General features: G+C 41.6%; 1 protein-coding gene across 4 annotated transcripts in view; it reads right to left on the reverse strand.

The window, feature by feature from the left end:
- Positions 1-11,092: 11,092 nt before the first annotated feature.
- The window catches only part of ADAMTS6 (ADAM metallopeptidase with thrombospondin type 1 motif 6), a 295,855-nt gene continuing 283,680 nt past the window's right edge, over positions 11,093-23,267 (reverse strand). For all 4 annotated transcript variants that reach the window (XR_012031294.1, XM_072826631.1, XM_072826630.1 and 1 more), the window contains one exon: positions 11,093-14,244. Coding sequence is in view for 3 of the 4 variants with exons in the window: in XM_072826631.1 (XP_072682732.1) it covers positions 14,135-14,244 (110 nt within the window). In the remaining variant the exon portion in view is untranslated. The remainder of the gene's footprint in view (positions 14,245-23,267) is intronic.

Below are 23,267 nucleotides of genomic sequence, written 5' to 3' on the forward strand. Positions count from 1 at the left end.
GCAAGTCACTTATCCAGCTAGTGCATCCCTACCCTGTGGCCTGAGGATCGTTTCCGGATATCTGGACGGTGCTTCAGAAGTTGGCAAGACCTTGTGGATTTTCTTTCTTCTTAAAGTTGCGGTCCAATATACACAGCATATAATCTACAACTGAACCATTTTCACGCTCACAGTTTAGTAGCATAAGCGCATTCATTGTTGTACGGGTATCACCATCATCCATCTCCAGAACTTCTTCATTCTCTCCAACTGCAACTCTCTGCCCATTAAGACAAACTTTTTTACTCCCTCTCCCCTAAGCCCCTGGCGACCACCTTCTACTCTCTGTCTCTATGAACTTGATCACTCTAGGTACCTCGCATAAGTGGAGTCATACAATACTCGCTTTTTTTGTGTGACTAGCTTATTTCACCTAGCATAACGTCCTCAAGTGTCATCTATGTTGTAGCACATGTCCGAATTCCCTTCCTTTTTAAGGCCAAGTAATATTCCATTGTACGATGAACCACATTCTGTTTATCTGTTGACGGACACTTAGGTTGCTCTCACCTTTTGACTATTGTGAATAATGCTGCTCTGAACGTAGGTGTAATACATGTCCCTTGGAAAGACTCTCTGTTTTGTTGTTGTTGTTTTAATGATTTTTTTAAAAAGAAGTTTATTCTTAAATGTACAACAGGATCTAAGACTGCACTTCATTCCAGCTATAGGTGGCAACAGGTGCTATGACAGGGAATCCAGATGTTCAAACAGGAATGGAATTAAGGATCACCATAGCCTCGGGCACCAGGAGCAGCTTCCTTTTTTGCTGGATTTCTTAATTCCACTTGTGGTGGGGCTGGGGGTAGGGGTGGCGGTAGGGTCCTCCCCTATGGCCTTCGCTTTTAGAGTTTCTTTTGCTCTTCCTTCTGTTTCTGCTTGAATGCCTTATCTTCCTCATCCATCTTAGCCTGCTTCTTGGGCTGCTTCAAGGGCTGCTTCTTTTTTTTTTATTTTTTAAATTTTTTATTGGAGTTCAATTTGCCAATATATAACATCCAGTGGGGTAAATCCCCAGCAGTGCAATTGCCGGGTCATAGGGCAGCTCTATTTTTAACTCTTTGAGGAATCTCCACACAGTTTTCCAGAGTAGCTGCACCAGTTCACATTCCCACCAACAGTGCAAGAGGGTTCCCCTTTCTCCACATCCTCTCCAACATTTGTTGTTTCTTGTCTTGTTAATTTTCCCCATTCTCACTGGGGTGAGGTGGGATCTCATTGTGGTTTTGATTTGTATTTCCCTGATGGCAAGTGATGCGGAGCATGTGTATGGCTTCTTTGGTGAGATGTCTGTTCATGTCTTTTGCCCATTTTATGATTGGATTGTTTGTTTCTTTGCTGTTGAGTTTAATAAGTTCTTTATAGATCTTGGATACTAGCCCTTTATCTGATACGTCATTTGCAAATATCTTCTCCAATTCTATAGGTTGTCTTTTAGTTTTGTTGACTGTTTCTTTTGCTATGCAGAAGCTTTTTATCTTGATTAAGTCTCAAGGGCTGCTTCTTGCCACCTTCGAGGCTGGACATGACACCTGCCTCTGCTTCCCCAGACCAGACCCTGCCACTGGAAGCCTTGGAGTCTGTTTCCAATTCCTGTGGGTAATATACCCAAATGTGGAATTCCTGAAACATATGGGAAGTCTACACTGACTTTCTGAGGCATGCCCATTGTGTTTTTTCATAGATTGTGGCCTTTCTCAAACCTGCATGCGGTCCCGGTAGGCAGGGACTTCTTGAATTTCCCACCTATTCAGTCTGTCAGCTTGCTTTTTCTGATGGTTGAAAGTATTAATGAGAATTTCAGGATCTTGTTGACTCACCTTCTTTTCTACATACTATTTAGGATGGGTGGGGGCAAAGCTGGAATTTGTATCAAGATTTTGGGGCAGTACCAGACTTTTCTTCAGGTACTTATTCTTCAATATTGAGGGCAGAAAATTATTCCACGACTCTAGAGTGTTTGCTGCTAGTAGGGTTTGTTGTTGTTGTTTTAATTCTTCTTCTTTTTTTGTTTTTGTTTGCTTTATTTTGTTAGGTGGGGGGAAGAGAACTTCTGTCTTATTGCTTCATTCTCTCATCTCATCCTGGAAATCTTTTCATCTTCAATTTTTGCTTACATTGCAATTTATCTTCTACACAGTTTCAGGGGTGGTACATATCATGAAAGCGACTGCAACTTCAGGCTAACAGGGTATTTTAAAATTGTCTGTGGGCTGATCACATTTTTCATAGCTTGTCTGACATATGAAAAAGCTCCCCATAATTACACTAACAAGTCTCACTAGGAGCTGTTACAATTTCCTTTATATGGCAAGGCCAGTTCTGTGGGTTTGAATACCTTTGCTTTCATGAATAATTCAAGAAGGCAGTTAATAAAGATGAGTAATTGTCCATATTCAATTGGGGGTAAAATGATGGGAGATTATTCACGCTTTTCTCAACAGAGCTATGATATCACTTGGCCAGGCTTCTTCAGGCTCCCTTGCAATGCAGGAAGACTTTGAGCATTATTTACACAGATCTCTGCTCTAAACTTGGATGGAACTAAATAAAGCGTTTCTTAGACTGTTAGAGAGATGCTCAACAGGCTCTGCAGGCCTCAGCAAGGGAAGCTTTAAGCGATTTGCTCTCAAATAACGGGCTTCACACTCAGGCGTGCTAGCCTCAGATGACGCCTTCAGAGACCTAACATAGTCCCTTGGTCCCACAAACAGCTGACCCCTGTCCCTTGTGGAAGAGGCAGTTTCCAGGAGTTGTTGCTAGCATATGGACTGTGGCTCAGTTCTGGCCACTGTGTCCAGGGAGGGTGGGGGGCAGTGGGGGAAGTGGCGGGGGGGGGGCAAATGTGCGGGGTCTCTGAACACTCTGAACTTCCTCCTTGATGCTGACACACCAGCCTCTCCTCTTGGATGGCTGCTGGCTCTTCTGTGTGTGCCCCTGGAACTGCTGTTGCTGTCTTACAGATGAAGGGAGCCCCCTGACAGGCTAGAGACAGGCAGAGGAAAAAGGTGGGAGAGGAGCCCCTTGGGTTCTCCAGGCCTTAGTGGCACAGTGGGCTTCACCTAGGAACGGTCCTGCCTTTGGTGTTTCAATCACCTGTTTAGTTTTGTCTACTTGCAACTGAAAAGTTTATTTGAAAACATATTAAATACAAAAATAAGGACAACGTAGTGACTTCTACTAAAGTGAAATGAAATGCATTCACTTTTTTGCAGTTAAAATGTACTTTCTTCTAGAAAGGTACCTTTTATGGGAATAGTAACTGATAGTTTTTTTTTTTTTTTTAAATATCCTTACTTGGCAAAGTGAAACGCTACCAATTCTACATCAGTCTCCAAAGTAGTTTTGAAATTTTACTGGTCCATGAAATCTGAAAATCTGGGAACCACTGCTTTGACTTGAGAAAAACTCATTCTTGGACTAGGACTCAGAATTGGTTTTTAGCCCAGTTGCTTTCCTTTCTGGCCACTCTTTACATGTAGGACTTGTGAATCCAACTGTTGTACTTCACTTGGTTTCCTGCTTAGAAAGAAGAAAAAGGAAAGAAAAGAGTAGTGCACTAAGCTTTAACTCTTATTTTTATTTTATTTTTTTTAAGATTTTATTTATTTATTCATGAGAGACACAGAGAAAGGCAGAGACACAGTCAGAGGGAGAAGCAGGCTCCATGCAGGGAGCCAGATGCAGGACTCGATCCCGGGACCCCAGGATCACGCCCCGATCCAAAAGCAGATGCTCAACCATTGAGCCACCCAGGCGTCCCAACTTTAGTGTTTATACTATTGCTCTCTCTCTCTCTCTCTCTCTCTCCATACACCCCCCATGCACACTACCTCCCCACATACACCGACATATGCATGCACATAAACACACACACACACACACACACTTTCTATGGGGATGAACTCTTTTTCTTACCATGTATCTATCCATCACCTATATTTACCATTTGTTAACATTTGCTGTATTTGTTTTATTGCTCTCTCTCTACACCACCCCATTAAAAAAAAAATCAATTGTCAGAAATGTGTTTGTTAACATCACTATACTTCCCTATGAAAATAACTTTTTTTTAAAGATTTTTTTATTTATTCATGAGAGACACACACACACACACACACAGAGGCAGAGACAGGCACAGGGAGAAGCAGGCTCCATGCAGGGAGCCCGACATGGGACTCGATCCCAGGTCTCCAGGATCAGGCCCTGCACTGAAGGCAGCACTAAACTGCTGGGCCACCGGGGCTGCCCTGAAAATAACTTTTAATTACACACTTTATTCCATGGTTGAGCCTGGTTACAATTAATTACTAATGGTTACAGCTGGAAATTTTGCAATGGAGTTGGAGACTGAAGGGGAAGTCTGAGAGAAGTTTCATTAACCAGAGTAGCTTTTGACGTGCTGATTGTAAAAAAAAAAAAAAAAAAGGAAAAAAGAAAAAAAATTACGGCTGAAGTCATCTGCAGCAACAAGGCAGTTACACCACGGAATGCTGTCTTATGCGACTAAGGCTCAAACCAGCCATGGTCAGAGGGGCCAGAGGAGGATTTGTTTTCTCCATGAGTTACTTGTTTTTTATAACACTCTTCTGGGACCGACAAGCAAAGACCTGGATGTTCCTCTTCCCAAATGTGATTTGCAACAGAGAAACAGTACAGGCACTGGTGGTGGAAGAACTGTTTTCTCATAAATCCTGGTCTTCTGCAAGCCTGCGAGGCTCAACTTGCCAGAAAAGGAATCCCTCAATCTCTCCCGGCCCCTGTTTCGTCCTCTAGAAAATCAATAATGATGATGACAAGATAAGGGACAGAATGCACCTATAATACCGCCTGGAATAGACTCCCTAAGGTGCGCATGAGGGGTGTACAATCTGATGACAGTATGGAGCCAATTCAATAATTTTATGATGAAAATATAAATATCTTGTTAACAGTGCTTAGCTGTTTTTTTTTTTTTTTAAGACTCTTCATCTTTTAGAGATAGATTCCAAAGTATTTAAAGATGAAATGACGTGGTGGTGTCTGCTTCAATGAAGCCACCGTAGAGAAGAAGAGTAGATGGAAACAAGACTGGGCATGTTGATAATTGTGGAAGCTAAGGGAGGAGCCATCACTACATTAGTCTCTCTAACTTTTGCATAGGTTTGAAATTTTCCAATGTGAATAAAAAAAACAAACAAAAGTTGTTAATTTCTTGCCTAAACCAAAGGATATTGTATCACGTATTTTCAACAGTCTAAGAAACACTTCTCACTCCTCAGCACCCCTTGCTCTTACAGAGGACATTGCATTAAATAAATACATGATCGCTCATTCCTCTTCTCATTAGAACTCCCCGAAGAGACCCCCTCTGCCTGTCTTATCAGGGTTTTTTTCCTAGTTAATTATTGACAATGGAATTATTATGACGTTGATAAAAAAGATCAATCTGGTTAAACTATTTGGGGTGAAAATGTAAACATGTTTAAAGTGAAGTTTTCTTGATGCATAGTGACAATGGACTCCAACCGTGTCCCTGACCATGGCTGTCATTCTTAATTTTGAGAAACAAAAATTCCTGGCCACCCAAGGTTTTTTTCAAGTTGTTTGGGGAGAGAGGGTATGAATCTGAAATGATTTGGTTCTTGGGAGATGGGGGTGTGTGTGTATGTAAAAATCATGGATTTTGAGGCATGTTCCAGCAACAATGTGAAAAAAAATTTGATTTATGTCTTGATATAGATGAGTATCTGATTTATAAAAAGCCCATGGTGAAAATTCACACTTCAAAGTGAGATAGAGAGTAATTATCGTCTTCAAAGGACAAACTCAAAATTCCTTAAGATAGTATCTGTTTACACATCATTAACAACTTCCTTGATAACTCCGGGAGGAAGACAGGCCAATGAGGAAGACACTCAAAACTGGGTTGTTAGCCCAACACAGCTAGTTAGAGGACAGGCTCATCTCAGAATTATCATTTAAGCAAATGGGAAATGCTTCAAGCTACATAAATTCAACACGTGTAGAATGGTCTAAATCAGGGCACATCTGCACGGCTGCTGACTCAGTGATGAAGAAGCACAGCTCCAAGTCTTACACACTCAGCCACAGCTTCATTAATGTTGCTGACAGACCTTGGTTAATTAGCTCTCTGGAAGGACAGTTTTTTTGTTTTGTTTTGTTTTGTTTTGTTTTTGTTTTTTTGCTCCAGAGACTCCAGGAAGGAGAATCCTCTAAGGACAGCTGTTCGCTAACTTCCAGGTCTGAGAAGTGGTTTGGTTTCCTCGATCGAAGGGTTACTCAACCTGGGAGGTCAAGAGATCTTTCTACTCCCTAGCAGATAACATGTCTTTCAGGTGGCCCAGTTCCAGATAATATTAGCATCTGCAGTAGTAAAACATTCAGTGAAATGTTATGTTATTTTTAAGTTGGATTATAAAGCAATGCCAATAGTTTTTAGACAAAGCACCAGCACTTTGGTATACAAATGAGTGAAATCTTTTAAAGTAGTCACTCACCCCAAGCATATTTGGAGTTCCTTTTGTGGTATCCCTGGGGTCAATTTGTAAGGCGCAGAAGGTATCTGTAGCCAAGATGACTATACGAAGATTACTCACCAGACTTGGTTTGGGGCTTTTGCAAAATTCAAATCGATTCTACCCTGGGAGATAATCCAAACAAACAATTTAAAAACTGTCTTGAATGATGATTTTACTCTCCCAATGAGTACAGGGTGATATCTGGTGATTACTCTGAAGGGGACAACACTCAACTGGAGTGTTAAGTCCTAATGTATCGATTTAAAAAGTCAGGAGCACCTGGGTGGCTCAGTTGAAAAAGCTTGCCACTCTTGCGCTGGGGGTCACGCCCCATGTTGAGTGTAGAGATTACTTAAAAATGAATAAATAAACTTAAAAAAAAAAAAGCCAGACATAAGAGATAAGAGATGGTTGGTACATGTAGTTTCTCCAGTTGAGAAATAGAACAGTGTGTCTCCCACTATTTCCCTCCGGGAAGAGTTTGCCACATTGATGGGAAGGTGAACCCTAAGGATAGTAGGTAATAACATCTTCCTAGCCCCGCCTACATTCAGAAAATCTTCAAAACTAAATGTGGCTCCAAGTTATTATCTTGTTTCAGAACTTTCTCCTTTTAATCTCAAAATAAACTATTTAATTTCTCAGTTTTGCTTTTTTCTGTTCTACAGTTTAAAACTGTGAAACATTTTATTTCTTATGGCAATGAGTTTGGCTGAGATAACATCTTTTGTCTTGCTATCCACTTTACTCATTTACTTTTTAAAGATTTTATTTATTTATTCATGAGAGACACAGAGAGGGAAAGGCAGAGACACAGGCAGAGGGAGAAGCAGGTCCCCTTGGGAGCCCCATGTGGGACTCGATCCCAGGACCCCGGGATCACGACCTGAGCAGAAGGCAGATGCTCAATCGCTGAGCCACCTAGGCGTCCCTGCTACCCACTTTAATTCAGACTCCTATTTTAGCCACTTCTGTGGGTGTTTTTTCAGTATATCAAATAATATTCTTGTGTGTAGTTATTATCTAGACACCTAGGATGATTTCCCAGACACATTTTTTTTTTGGAAGGTGAGTTGTATTCCTGCTTTGTTTTTATATTTATAGATACATAGCACCAGGCAGTTCTTATATTTATGATAAGATACCCCCTAACACAGGAACTAAATGTCTCTTCATTTACAAGTTCATCTGAATCATTAAGAAATAAAATACCCAAATCGATGATGGAGAAGAGAACAGTAAGTTTTTTGATTGCCTTTCGACCACAAAATCATTTCTTAGTGTAGTTAAGGTTTAGTTTTCCTTCCCCGCGGCCCCTGGCTGGGAAGGAGTTGGGGCAGAGGGGCAGAGGCACACGAGGTCCATCTCACCAGGCTGAGTCAGGCCAATGCAGCTGCTGGCCTGGGCACAAGCGTGGGCGGCCACCTGTGGCTCCCGGCACAGCTGTTTGGTAGAGGGCCAGCCAAAGCCCGGTCGGTGGGGTGGAGGCAGGTGGCCAGTTGGGCGGCCAGTACATTCTGGCATGGGCTGAAAGAACACCTGATTCCACTCTGTGGACCCACCACAGAAGGTCAAAGAATGTGCTTGCTGGCAGCAACCTGATGGTCTCGCTCTCACTGTAACAGAGAAACCCACCTTTCTTGAAACTTACCCGAAGCCAACACAGGAATCATTCTGCTCCAGTTGTGTTGAAATAGGTCAGTGAGGCCATCTGGCATGTCTGGAAATGGTGTGGGGGGCTGTCAGACAGGAACAGGCTCTGTGATTCAAAACAGGACATTTCAGGGGAGGTAAGAGCCTTCTCTTGTACTTGGCTGCTAACGGCCATTGCAGACACCATCCATCCTTGAATATCTCTGCCCTTTACTTTCCTCCTCTTCCCACGATCTCTAACTACATGCTTGGAAACCACTTTGGGTCCCCGTGTATAATTTTGTCACCAGACATAGGAATTTTCGTAGTGAACACCACCACCTACGGAGACAGGAGCCCAAAGTTCACCCTTCCCTGACCCCGAGCCCTGCCCAGGGCCTTAGGCCCGCTGCTTCCCAGGAAAGCGGAACCCATTTCCTCTGGCCTGGTGAGTCACCTTCTCTCTGGTAGAGGAGCATCCTTCCAAATTTCCAGGTCCCAGATGCAGACCAGGCAGCTTCTTTCCATGTGCCAAAGAGGTGACACTCCCTTCACTCGTTCTGCGACCCCTGGCAACTTACGCAACCTCTCTGAGCCCCAGTTTTGGAATTTGTCTACCTAGCGATGGACAGTGTTGTCCTCGTAGTTTTGTTGTAACCCATTCAATGAGAGAACACGTGTTAAGTGCCTGGCATAGAGCCTGTGTGCAACAGGTGCTCAGCAAATATTGGTTATCTAAATGAATGACCGTGGCTGATGCTACTCTTTAGACACAGAGGCCACCCTGGACTAGAGCTTCCTGCTGATACCTTTGCTTAGGATTTCAGGGGCCTCTTCACAGTTACTGCCCTGTGGGCCCATAAGGTGGCCTGCTATCCACAAAAGCCCTTGCTGGGGGCACAGACTAGCCTCTTTCAAGAATCACACTGGCCTTGAGCTAGTGGAAGCCACCACGGTGGAGCCAATGACCTGAAGAAGGCAGTCTGACTTCGGTGAGGCTTGCAGCTGGTGGGTTAACTTCCCCCCTCGTATGTGAAACATCTCTAAGGTAAGGTATCCAAGCCAAGGTCCAAGAAGAGATCTCTGGTTGGAATTAAAAAAAAAAAAAAAAACTTAAAGTCTGGAGCGATGAAATCTAGACTGGTCTGGCATGACGTTCCATGCCCTGAGGTGAACAGGACTAATCAGGCTCCCTAATCCCTGGGGTTTGGACATTCTGAAAATGATCTTTCATCACCTGTGTGGCTCAAGGCTTTCAGTGGGCTAACAGGAGCCAGCAACCGAGAGACAACACAAGCATAACCTTGGTTGCCCCCAAGAGTGGAGACACTATCAAACTGCCGTTCGATTTTGGGCCTCAGATACCATCTGTGGATGAAACGAAGGACAATAAATGCTAGAAATAACCTCCTGAGGAAAAGATGGGAGAAAAGACCATTTTCTTTTTAAGTTATAGCTTGAGGTTTTCAAGTCTGAGGCACAAAACCATTGTGAACAGCTGTTCTTTTTGAAAACAGATGTCAGTTTATTCCACACTTTCTGGTGATATGAGACAAAATTCCAAATGCAGCTTATCTGTCACTATTCTAACCCCACTATCTGTCACTTTTTTTTTCCAGGGACTGATCTTTTCTCTTTCTTGCAACCACTTATTTAGAATTTTCCAGTCCTCCTGGACTTGTGACTTTTTTTTTCTAACTTGCATTCCCCCCCCCATCTTTTAAAAGAAATGAATCTTATCCTAGTCACACAAATTCACACATTTTTGTTACAAAGATCAATACCCAACTTTCTTCCTAATTCACCCGGGGGGAAAAATGTCATCTGACCTTTTGGAGCATAAAAGCTTAAGGCTGATATTAGTGCTCTCCAGAGAGCAGAAGAATCTCCACAGAGGGTAGACTGTCCTTGGGGTCTGCACTGTTAAGTAGGAAAGTACCCTTTAGATATTTCAGAGAGAGAAAACAGTTAACTGGAAGCTTAAAAACCACTGTTGATGGAAAGATAGGCTAGCCTCTGAGGAACCTAAGCTAAGGCAAAACTTAGTTCTTGTTATTGCCTCCTCCCCAACCCCTAGCAGAACTACTACCCTTTGCAAATGCGGTGGGAAGTTGATACAGTTGGCCTCAGAGTCTTCATAATATTCCAGCCACTTCTGGCTCCTAGAGTGATCCTGGGGAAATACTCTCCAGGACCATCTACTCACCGCACCTCATTTCTTGTAGCAGAAAAAGCTATGTGTGTGGGTGGATATGGAGGTAAGCAGATTGAAGCACAACCTGCTTGGGCATTCCACATCTTCTTAGGTCATTGATAAATTGTCATTATGAACATACTCAAGTAGCAAAGCATGCAGGAGGGTCACCCTCATCTTAATTTTGCTGAGTTTCAAAAATTGTGTAGTTACTTTTGCATGTTGCTAGTACACCCCAGCTCTGCAGTGGCCGAACTAAGGTGGAAAACTATGTCCACCATGTTTCTGTGCTCCCTGCTGAATCCAAGTATAAAAATCCTTCCAAGTATGAACTTTTGTTCAGTACCTTTTCCACAATGAAATATCTTGCATCCTCTTCTAATGCTAAAGAATTCATATGAAATGCAAAAGGAGGAGGGGGCAAAAGAGTCATGGGTCAATCTGGACTTCCTTTCTGGGGTTAGAATAGCTGACTAGTGGCATCTGGGGCTAGAGCTCCACCAGAAATACCCAAAGCCCTTGTATTTAAGAGTATTAAAATACAAATATATGCAATCTCAGGGGAGGGTAATAAGGATGCAATGAATTATCTCAATCCTGGATGCTTCCCGGATAATTTGGATAATGTAGTGTGATATTCCAAAAGATAGATTTCCCCATACTACAAGTTTAACACCAGCTTTTCAGGGAATAGACAACTTTCATCTGAGACATTCTTACAAGCTGAATTTTTATTTTTACTAAATTATCTATGTTAAAAAAAAAATCTGTGCCTGGTGTGGAATTTCACTCCATCAAGTGTTACAATGACTTTTTCATTTTCATTACAAGCAGGAGAATGAATGTAGGACAAGTGTTAGGAAACATGGCAATAAATTAGAATATAATTTACAAAAGCAAAAAAAAAAGTAACAGTGTACCACATTAATACTGAGTATAAAATAATAAGCAACAACTAATCACAATAATACAAAGGTAATTTCATTCTGTATTATTAAGGATACCTATGTGACATTCACTCCAATAAAATTCCTAATGAAATGGACTGTTTGGGGGAGTCACTTAGATCTCAAGGGCTTTAATCAGTTGGGTATATTCACCTTTCCTTTTTTGGCAAGGCTTTATGCCAGTGGCAGGTACTGCTCTCAGCCATGGGGTATCAGTTTCCTTGGGGCTCCCTAAGTCCACATAGCACGCTACTTTCGGAGGGCCTGCCATGGTGGCTCAGCCTCCACTGACAATCCTATTGCTATTATTTGGGAAGAGAGCATCATGTAGCCCGGTGGTTGACTACAGAGTTAGCAGCGGTTCTGTGATGTGCTGCAGAATATGATTTGTTTCCCCCACTCAGGTTTAGTCCTGTTACATTCTGTGCTTGGTTCCTTTTAGCAGAGTTCTCCAATGCGGTGCCTGGAAGCTCTCTGCTCCTGGCCTCAGGTCTGGTGCCTACTCCTGCGGGAACACTAGCTGTCCCTTCTTCTAGTGTCAGTCAAGGGGGCCCAGGGCAACGGCCCTCACAACATTAGTTTTCAGGTGGGGTGAAGAACGGACTGAATAGTGTAAGAAATCTTCTTGGAATAAAAACATGAGCTGATAGTTATGTTAGGGAAAAACAGATCCTGACAGGACACCTATGCCTAAAATGCCACAGAAACCACTCGTCTTCTATTTATTTTACCAGGACGCATTAGCACCAAGTTAACTGCTCTTTGTAAGGGGCCAAGTGAATTCAGTGCCGGGGCCGTGTGGCTCACGGGCTGCCTCCCCTTCACGGACTAGATGGCACCTGGCTGGCCCTCTGAGGGCAGTATACATAGGGGCCCTGGCGATTTTTGTGTGTTGTCAGTAGCTTTCTCTGGCAAGCTCAGGGACACGAGCTAACGTATTGAAAGAGAAAGCAGGTGAAAACATAGTGATGACCACGACTGAGTGTGCAGAACAACATCCCAAGCTGACTGTCCATAGCAAACCTGAAGTTTAGGTTGGTTTTTCAAGTCTGTGAGTCTCTTTTCCTTTCTGAAAAAAACTAATCATCTACCTTAGGTCACAGTGTAGGTGATACACCTGATGTGTATTCTGAGCACACGGTGATGGGTTTTAAGTCAAACATACTCTTTTCGCTGAAAGTAGTATCTTTACAAAGTCGCCCATTTGGTTGGAGCCTGAGGTGTTGGTGCAGCATGGTGTACACACCTGTAGGACACGAGCACATTCATCAAGAACCTGCTGCAAGCTACAAGGGTTCAAGTACAAAATATAAAGAAGCACCCTCTTTTTTTCTCTCTTTTAATCCCACTGTTGAATCTCTTGATGAGCATGATATGAAGCTTGCGGAGAGGGAAACTATGAGCTAATCAATTTAATTTAGGATTCTGGATTGGAGTCTAGAATTTGACTTGCCCAAGAAACTTGGGTTTCACATTTAATTGCCATTCAGAGTATCCATAAAAAATACAAAATAGTTGGTTGAGTGACTATTAGAATTATGCTTTATGGTCTTTAGGCTTCATGAGTTTTTCTTCTTTGGTTGTTACCCCTTGCTTACTTTTAAAACTCACAGAAATAGCACATTTATGTGCAAGCACACTCATCTAACCCATGCACTCAAAAGCGCCCGCACACACACACACTTGCTCTCATATAAATAAATGCCCTTCTGCTATATCAAAGAAGGGACATCTGGAACCCATCACAATGGTCAGCAAAAGGGTCTGCCTGGTTGTTACTGAGCCAGTCTATCTTTTGCACGGCATCGTTTCAGTAAGCTCAACACGCGTGCAACAATCCAGCGGGGCGGAAGCTGCTCTGTGGCTGGTGAGGATGTAAACACGATTGAGTTGGGGTGACTCGAGGAAGAACTGAGGCATCTTGTGTGATGGCAGCAAAGGGCCTGGCTCTTCAGTCTCTACCGTACCCCCTGGTCTGGCTTCTGCATGAAATTGAAATGTTTTTCTCTTAAAGTTTTAATGGAAATCTCAGCTTCACTTGCACGATGGCAAGTTGGCCACAGTCTTTTAGCACAGGATTTATAGACTTGCACAGCTGCAGTAACTGATGCACTGCCTTACACTCAGTCCTTCATTGTTGTTCAGTTTAATATAGTTTATATATGGCTCACAGCAGTGTTCAGAACAGGGGGATTATTCCTAAGGAAATTACGTGGAATGAAGAAAAATAATACAAACGTTCATTACTTTTGATTTATAATTGCTCCTTAAATTACAGTTAAAAGCCCGTTTTAGAATTTAAATTGTGGTGCTGTTGTAGTGAGATAGAGTATAGTAAATATTTTTAAGCTATGACTTAAGATTTCTGAATCTTCTTTACTTCCATAGTTGACCAAGTCATAACAGCTACATTTTAAACAGTTTTAAATACAAATGGATTCAGTGTCATTGCTAAGTCCATAATAAAAATTATCTTAATGGTCCAAGGAGGTAAACAGGCTATTGGATTTACTCGAAAGAACACAAACGTTCCACAGTAAGCAAGTCTCCCTGTGTTGTTTGGATCTCTCCGATCTGGCATTCCCTCCTTAATACCGTGTCCAGCACTTTGGATCAATAAATCCCACTTCACAGAAGTTAAAATAATATTGAAATCCTGTCAGCTAGGGCTGACCAGTGGTTACGTTTTCCACAGGGTAATGCATTTGCAAGGACATCAATCCTCTTCCTCTGGGTGGCTCTCTTTGATGGACGCATTTCCACGATGAAATGACAAGGCGCTCTCTCTGGCTTTCCATGGGTCAGTGTCCTTGGCAGGTCTTACAACACATCTGTCTGAAGTATGCTCGACTACAGAACTTGAACTTCAGCACCAGTGGGCAATAAGCCACTTTGTTCACATCTTTGCACTCTATCGAATGGGGGCAGAAAATGGAAAACAATTAGAGGGACATAAACAAGTGCATAAACAAGCCAATGAGACTGCATGTTCAGCAAGGACCCCCTTGCACCAATCCACCTTGGCTTCCACATCCATGTGGTTTTTGTTTTTGTTTTTAAGCATACCCTGTCTGGTACAGCCTACCAGAAACATTCTTTTGATAGATTTTAACACAATTAAAAAAAAAATGATTGCAAGGCTTTTCTCCCAGACTTTTATAAGTATGGTGCATGCCCACTGTGTCTTGAAAGAATTACCATTTGTTGGGATAAGTGATCACTTTAGACAGCTTGGAAACATGAGTCATTTTTCTTACAGTGCTTTTATTGCTTCTTTCTCAAGGGTTATTTTATTCAGCAATGCAAGGTTATCCAAAATCAAACATGAGTTGCATTGTTTGATACCAAAATACACATGTCTCAGGAGAATCTCTGCATCTGTGAGGCATAGGGATGGGCCTGGGTGAATGAAAAGGATTGCTGACAGTGGCCTAGATTCAGCAACTACGCTAGACAAAGAGGAAAACTTTGAGGGGTTGGCCTCAAATGGCAGCAGTCTGTGGGTTATGGAAACATGTAGAAATGTCTTTTTTTAATTTGGAAGTGAGACATGGCCTTCTTTTTTCCTATGTGTGTTTTCTCCTCAGTGCTAGAACTGCCACAGTTGAGGTCTGCAGTTCTTGCAGCCAGAAGGTGAATAAATGATTCTTTCTCCATCTCTCCTTGAGGCTGGTTGCAGAAGATGGGGGCTAAGGGGCCAGTGCAGAGAAAGGGACACCGGTCTTTGATCCTCAGTACCTTTCTCACTCCCACGTAACCCTACTACTTCTAATAATGATATTCGTCTCTAGTCCTCTGGTCACTTTTATCTGGGGGATTTTAAAATACTTTGCAAACCTCGTAATTAAATTTCCACATGCCTCCCAGAATCAGAGTTCCACCCTCATTTTTCCAGGTGGTTATACTGAAGCATCCTGGGTAAATTGCTGAAGGTAATTAGAATCAGGCGGAACACTGGGTGAAGTTCAGTGTAACAGGACAGTTTTGTTGTTGCTTGCTTACTTGATTATCTGCATGTTTTTTCTTTTACTGGCTTCAGAAATCCACTGAAGTTCTAAGACATCATATGCATGGTATACAAGGCATATGACAAGCTCAAGAAATTACGTGCGAAGGAATGGGAAAGTTTTCCATTATTATTGCAAAGTAAGGTGACTTTATTGATCTCATATTCCAGGCTCTTTCAGTGAAAGAGTTAAATTTTAAACAGGAGCCCTCAGTCTTCTGCAAACATAAACTGCCACCATTGAACTCCCTTACTACTCAAACGATTTGACTTAAAGAGAATAATAGTTGGGAAGGAATCTGAATAGAATCTTTCCATACTAGGATTCTCCATAAATTCAAGTTTTGGCTGAAAAGAAGGGTGGAGAGACAAGAAAAATTTCTTTAAGCTTTGCACTTAAAAAAAAAAAAAAGAAATCAGATGATATTTGTGAATCAAGTATGCATTTGAGATGCAAAGATCTCCATATATTTTAATTTGGAGGTGGCATTTCCTCTCTGTCATGATCAGTAAAAAGTAACCAAGATGGGTTTAAACTAAGGATACTTTTGTGGGGAAGAAGAAAAGTTTTATCGGTGTTACCAAGAGGGGCATCTTGTCAAGGTAATGCAGTTATTAAAATGATGGGACAAGCCGACACAGTGTCACTTGTCTTTAATTCCAAATCATCATCCTAATGAGACAGCCTGCCATCAGACTACTCCTCTCAGAGTCGGCAGCAGGGCTTGATGGGATCACGTCGAGTACAAAATAAATTTTAGCAAAAAAATATAAAGATGACGTAGTTGATAGGTAGAGGAAGACTGGTTGCTTTAATAGTACAGGGAAATAAAATTGGAAGCCAGGCTGCCCTGGTTTAATCCTAGTTTTCTCTTTTATTGAACAAACAGCCTCTCTGTGCCTGAACTGTAAACGGGGATCATGAGTTCTCACCTCCACACATAACACGGACATCCTAGGATGCCACCTCGAGCAGTGCATACAAGGTTTATCAGCACTGGTTAAGTGTAAGATGTCAAATTACCACTATCAGTTATTATCTCTTACCACCTGATGACAGTAAGTAGTGCTCTGACTTTCTCGATGAGGACACAATATTTAGATTTACTCCTGAGAAAATGCTGTCCTGTTGACACAAGTCAGTATTTTCTGGGGTTCAATTTTATTGCGAGATTCATTACTCCATTTTTGGAAGAGTTCCTGCTGGTCCAGGAAAATTCTGAGATGAGCAAAATACAGGAAAATTCAGATTTTTCTTGTAGACCTAGCCTGAATGGGTGGATGGTGGGGTAATTGGAGAGAGGAACAACTTAAGAATATTTTTATTCATCAGTTATTGTCTGTCATAGAATCAGATTTCAAGGTCTATTACAATATAAGTAACTTGGGATTCAGCTTCTTAGGTGGGTGCTGGAAATGAGAGTACTCTTCTGGGAATGCAGAGGCCCAGGGCACGGTGGGTCCTTTGGCCAGGAGCAGTGTCTAGCCTCGGGGGAGGCTGGAGGTCGGCTGCCAGGGTGTCCCTCTCTGAACTTTCCAATACCCCTCTCAAGTTAGTCATCAACTAAGTTGATTTCAATAAAACTGAAACCTTTTGGGTCCTGGGAGCAGAATCAAACTTAGAGAGGTAGGCGCTCCTTAGGAGCACCCAAGACCTGCCTGGCCCAGCAGTGTAACACAGTGTTAGGGGTGGCCTGGAGTGAGCTGGGCCTCGGGGTGAATTCCAGAGCTGCTTCCTTCCTGCCTTTGACTGTTCTGGGTCATGTTCCTTCACTTTTCTAAGCCTCAGTTTCATCTGTGAAGTAGAGACCCATGATAAGACCTGCCCACAGGATGTGGTGAGTGACGCACATGGGATAGTGCTTACAAAGTGCAACACAGAGGAATCACTCAGTCTATTCTCAGTCTGTTAGCTCTCATTATTATTATTATTACCACCAACACTTCTGCCTGTGAGATCATCGTGTGTCATGTCTCTGGGATCTCTGTCAAAATGTACCTAGGCTCTCAGGAAGGGTTACATGTTGGCCACATAAACAAATGAACAGATAGATATTAAACAAATTAAACAAATAGATATTAAACAGAAAGCAGGTACATCATAATGGGGTGGGATGGGGAGACATGGGGGACGAGCCAGGGCTGGGGATGCTAAGACTGGGACAATAGGCCTTGATGAGCTATTAAAGTGGAGACACTGGGGCTGCCAGAGGACATGGAGCCTTGATGGAGTGTGGGGGCTCCAACAAAGGAGGGTTACCAAGGAAGACTCCCTTCCTACTTCTTGGTTTTGCCTTCTAGAGACTGCCCAGACAGGGAGAACCAATCTTTGGATTGATGGAAGTCTATTTACCAGATAAGGTCAACCATAGCCAGTCTTTCATTCTCTCAGTCTTTTAACGCCACAAGAGCTTAATCCAGTAACAATGCCGTTATAAATCATTGATTAAGAGCCTTCTGTGTGCCAGGAACTGCCTGGTGGTTTTACATATTCATGTATTTAATCCTGTGATGTATGTAAAGCTGATGCTTTACATAGATGGTTTTATATATTTAATCCTTTTTTTAAAGATTTTATTTATTTATTCATGAGAGACACACAGAGAGAGGCAGAGACACAGGCAGAGGGAGAAGCAGGCTCCATGCAAGGAGCCCGACATGGGACTCGATCCCAGGATCCCAGGATCACATCCCGGGCCAAAGGCAGGCGCTAAACCGCTGAGCCACCCGGGGATCCCCAATATTTAATCCTTTTATTATATAAAACATCAGATTTATATAGATGGCAAAACTGAAGCTCACAAAGGTTGGGGAAACTAGGCTCATCACAAAGCTGCTCAGTCTAAGAGCCAGGGCGAGGACCCCTCAGTTTTGGCAGCATTCTTGGCATGAAACAACAAAAAGGTTTCTGCCTGTCAAGACTTCTGTATTCTTGGCTGATACCAAAAGTCATGAGTCAATCCTTGTGGCATCATCATCAGAAAATTTGCTTCGCCATCTTAGAAAAGGGGAATTAAAAAAATAAACTACACACAACAGAGGGCTCAAACTCACAACCCCAACACCAAGAGCTACACACTCCACAGACTAAGCCAGTTAGGTGCCTGGAGAATGAGTAGGGTTTTTTTTTTTTTTTAAAGGAAGGTTCTAGGTCATAGGTATTTGAAATAGCCTGAATACTCTTCCTTAGCTTTAACCTCCTCCAAGTCTGTAAAATGACAAAAGTGAAAGGCAATTTGAGACACACCAAGAAGTTTTAAAGCCCCACTATTACCAAAAGCTGAATGTAAATCTTAAATATATTAGGAGCAGTATTAAATTATACCAGGGCTTTCAGCCCATCTGCCACTTTTCTAGCTTACCTAGAGAGGACTGACTTGCTGCAAGCTCTTGAATTGACTCATGACATTCTGCTGATGTAGTCGAGAGGCCTTAATTATAAAACTTAATCACTAGCCTGTCTCAGTCAAAGCCATTAAAATATGAAATAATGTCATATTATTGTCAAAGCCATTAAAAATATGAAATAATGTAAGTGATGAATCACTCAATTCTATATCTGAGACTAATATACTGTATGTTGACTAACTGGAACTTAAATAAAAACTTTAAAAAAATATATGAAATGACCTTCTCACCCTTGAATCAATACACAGTACAGCTTACATTTGTGATAAAACCATTCTGGAAAAGCTATGCATAAATTAAACAGTTTTCCATTGAAATCAAAACAATAATAAATGTTCTGTTTTAGTTTCTGAATGATTTTCAGTGGGCACTGATTTCTAGCTAATCTCCAAACATCTAATAACCAAAAGCTCCTCTATACCTAAGCAATATATAATCTAAAAATAAACTATTATATATAAGAGACTATTATATTATAAGAGACCTATTAAAAGGAATCCTTTGAGTAGAACCTTTTTGTGATATCATTACGAATCTGCAATTAATCTATTTGGAAAGTATGGTCTTCACTGTCATATTTTCTTAAAGCAGATACACTTATATCTACTGCTTTTGAGGTAAGTGGAATCTAAGCTGTCACAGTCAAGGATTTTAAGATGAAGGAGCTGGATTTCCTCTTATGCCATCATCATGTGCCAGCTGAGTACTGTCCTGGGAGGAAAAGACAAGACACTCATTCTACCTTTTCTTTTGTGAGGCTGTTGGAAGGGTAAGAGGTCCTTACTGTGTGGTTTCTAATAAATATTTTCTGGACCTAATTAGTCTTTCCTTTTTTACATCACACATTTCCCTGAAAATAAAATTTCACTTTGCCCAAGGCCAGATATTTCTGGTGGGAAGAACAATTTATGGAGTATTCTCAAGTTCTTCTTAGGGACACTTGGGAATATATCAAGGGCTGAAAGCCAACCTCTAGGCCTCACTGTATGAACTAAACCCATTATTAGAATCTTAAGTAACCTGTCAGGTATGCCACAGTGGGTCTCACTGGTAATCTGGGTTCTGGTAGAGTTGAATGATAAAATAAGACAACCTGTTTCATAGGCAACACATGAATCTACTTATCATTGATGTGCCAGCCTTTTTTTTTTTTTTTTTAACTCCCAGGTGCTTTACATTAATCTTTCAAATCTCTGACCTAAAAGACATGATTTCAAAATACTCACACTGAACAGAGGCTTATGAATTTAGGATGCAACTGGATTCAGATTCATTGTGACTTTGAAGGCTTCACTTGGTCTAAGGAGTACAAGAGCAACTCCTGAAATGTAGTGTCCTTGCACTTATTTCATAAAATGCTATAAAGCCTGGCTATCACTGGAGTGGCCTGGGGTACATATCCTTTCATGACCATTCAGCATCTTTCTTTGGAGAATGCACACCCTGTGTGCCTGTAAACTCTTTATGAGATTCAGAGGCAGAACACAGTAAGTACAGAGTTATGATTTAAGCATCTTAGAGTCTATCTTTTGGATTACAAAAGTACAACCAGCTGTGCCTCTGTCAAACTGCCCAAGGAGATGCAGAGCCTAGTGAGACATGAGATGGCAAAGGCTGTGTGTGTGAATGTGTGGTGCAGGAGTCGGGGGTGAGGGATGTGAAAGTATTTTTTCTGAAAAAAAAACAAAAAACAAAAAACAAAACTGTAATTGAGCCTTTGATATGTCAGATAGTCAGACTGGAAAAGGGTGCACTAACAAGTTTCACTTGGAAACTTGACATCATTCATTGCAATGGGAACAGTCCACCAACTTTTCATCCTCAAAGCAAGATGATATCAACTATAAAACTTGATTCCAATTTCATCTTACCATGGATTAAGTCATTCACTTTGTTTTCTGTTTCTCTACCCGGTCTTATTCCCGGGATGCCACCCACATTCATCCTCAAGGTGGTATGATCCCAACACAAATCCCAGGGTTCCCCGTAAACCCCGAAGCCAAGAATATGATCCTGAGTGCTAAGGTACATTATGAGCTTTTTAAAATGGCAAAGGAAAAAAAAAAACTACTCTTCCTCACCTCCTTGAAATCAAAGTCTTCAACTGACCTTTATTATTTCTTTCACTGGTTTTAACTCCTCAGATACCACTTTAAACCTCAAATCCAGTAGCTCTTTTGTTCTGGGGGTCTTATGAAATTTCTGGAGCTGTTAAGGCTTTCTCTGAGTTGTTCATTTGAGGTAGACTGAGACCCACCAAAGCCAGTGTTAGAGAGTTAGAGAGTGTAGGCTGGTAAAGTTCACTGACCACACCTTTCTTGGGTTGGTTGCCAGCTCATGGCACACGATGAATTATTACCTGGCAGCAATAAATACTAGATGACAAAGTGCCTTGTGCTACTGAGAGGCTGAAAAGACTCACCATATAAAGTACAAGGGAACCTGAAACTGCAAAAAGATGAATAAAATGGCATTTGGGATAAAATTTCAGGTAAGCTTGAGTAGACTAGCCCTAGCTGCCAGATGTATTTTAAAAAATTACTCTGAGTAGTACTTCAGATGCAGTGATACCCAGTGTGTCTGTAATTCACTTCCGGCAGCAACGCAGTGTTACCTTCATCGTGGCAGTCTGTCAAAATCAAGCCTACAATGCTTTAACTCTTCACTGAAGGCTTTCAAGAATTAAAAACTAAAGTTAGCAGATGTTGAACATGGCAAATTATATTTCCCTTCTTCCTTCTAGTTCCCTCTTACTATTTATTTTTAACATCTTGATGCTCCACTTCTTAGTTTCATTCTCTTGTTATTCTTTGCTGTCTTAACCTTCCTCCATTTCTTCCATCTCTTTCCATTGTTTATTTTATTTTTATTTTTAAAAATCTTACTCAAATTCCATTATTTTATTATGGCTTTTGGAGATGAATGTGCTTAACTTCCTTATAGATTCCTGAATTCCTTATCATGATTTATAACATCCAGGAACCAAAATCTAAATGGGAGTCATAGTGGATACCTCCAATCTCTCATCCCCATGTCTGATCATTCATCGGGTTCTTTTTATTCTTTCCATTTTATTATTTCTTCCAACTCATTATTCTCCTTCTGATTTCTACTATATCTGCCTTAGTTCAAGCCTTCATCGTCTCAAGCCTAGACTCTTCTTCCATACAAGGTTGACCTCTCTCTGCCCCTTCCCACTCTTGCCATGCCAAGCATGTCACTCCCCAGTTTCCTTCACTTGTTCTCTAGAACTTGTAGATAGAGTCCTGTCTTCCAGTGCATGCAGGACTCTCCAAAACCAAGTCCCTGTGTCTCTCTTTGTAGCCACATCTCTACTGCCTACTAATCTGCCAACCCACTGCACCCATACTGAACTACCTCCATGTCCCCATGACTGCACATACTCATCTTCTATCAGGAATGCTCAGTATCTCCCTGTCTTCTTGACAAATTGTTTGCCCCACTCAAGCTTGCCTTCTCCATGATGTTTCTGCTGATTGCTCCCTCCTCTGTGTACTCATGGTAACTTCTTTCTATCCTGTTAGAGTATTGCTTATATGTGAGAATTATCTGTTGCCACCCCCGCTAAATCTGCTCCCTTTGAGGACAAGAACCTTTGTCACATTCCTTTCATAGTCTCAATACCTGGCACACAGTCAGTATGTTTGCTAGGTAAATAATAATGTTTGAGCGAATTGAGCACATTATTTAAAAACCATTACCTTGAGGCATGGACAGAGATATATATGTGACAAATCAAGCTCAGGAAAATGTTAATGTTGGACTCCAGAGGGTGGGTGTTCATTGTATAAACCTTTCAACTTTGCTGTTACGTTTGAAACTTTTTATTTTCATAATAAAATGTTAGAATGGGAATCAATTCCTACACTGTGCTGTTAAAACAATTCTCAAGATTCTGTCCATTTCACCCTTAGAGACCCTCTCTGAAAAACTCTATTTTAGATCCCAAGGGATCTCCCTTGGTCCTGCTCTGTCTTGGGGTGGGGCTGAACCAGTTTCTCACAGGCTCCCACTAACAGTCGAGAACCTGATTCTGCTGGGGAAAAAGGGGTCCTTTTCTACTCTCCTTCAGTAACCAGAGTCTACTCCTTTCCCTACTACCAAACTTCCCTCCCAACTCTCCCTTGGTAACAGGCAGTTCTTCTCTCCCTGATCTGATTTCCAGAAGCCATATTAGATTACTCATATTAATTTCATACAAGAACCTCTTCTCTTTTCAAATCCATGTTATCTGCTCATTTCATATCTCTAAGAATGACAATTTATGATTTAATTCAACTGTTTCATCCTCTTTTCCCAGGGTACACACGGGGTTATTTTTCCAAGTACACATTACAGCTGGTTCATAGACCACATAGCCTATGAAGCTCGCCTTGATCTAAAAGGTTAAAGTCACTGGTCTTCCATTTGAATTCTCTTAGGACTATGTCAACTGCTCCACATAACATCTTCTACGTTCCCTTTTTTTTTTTTCTTAAGTATCTTCCCTGTAAGACTAT

Source organism: Canis lupus, chromosome 5, assembly GCF_048164855.1.
Source record: "Canis lupus baileyi chromosome 5, mCanLup2.hap1, whole genome shotgun sequence".
Taxonomy (NCBI): Eukaryota; Metazoa; Chordata; class Mammalia; order Carnivora; family Canidae; genus Canis; species Canis lupus.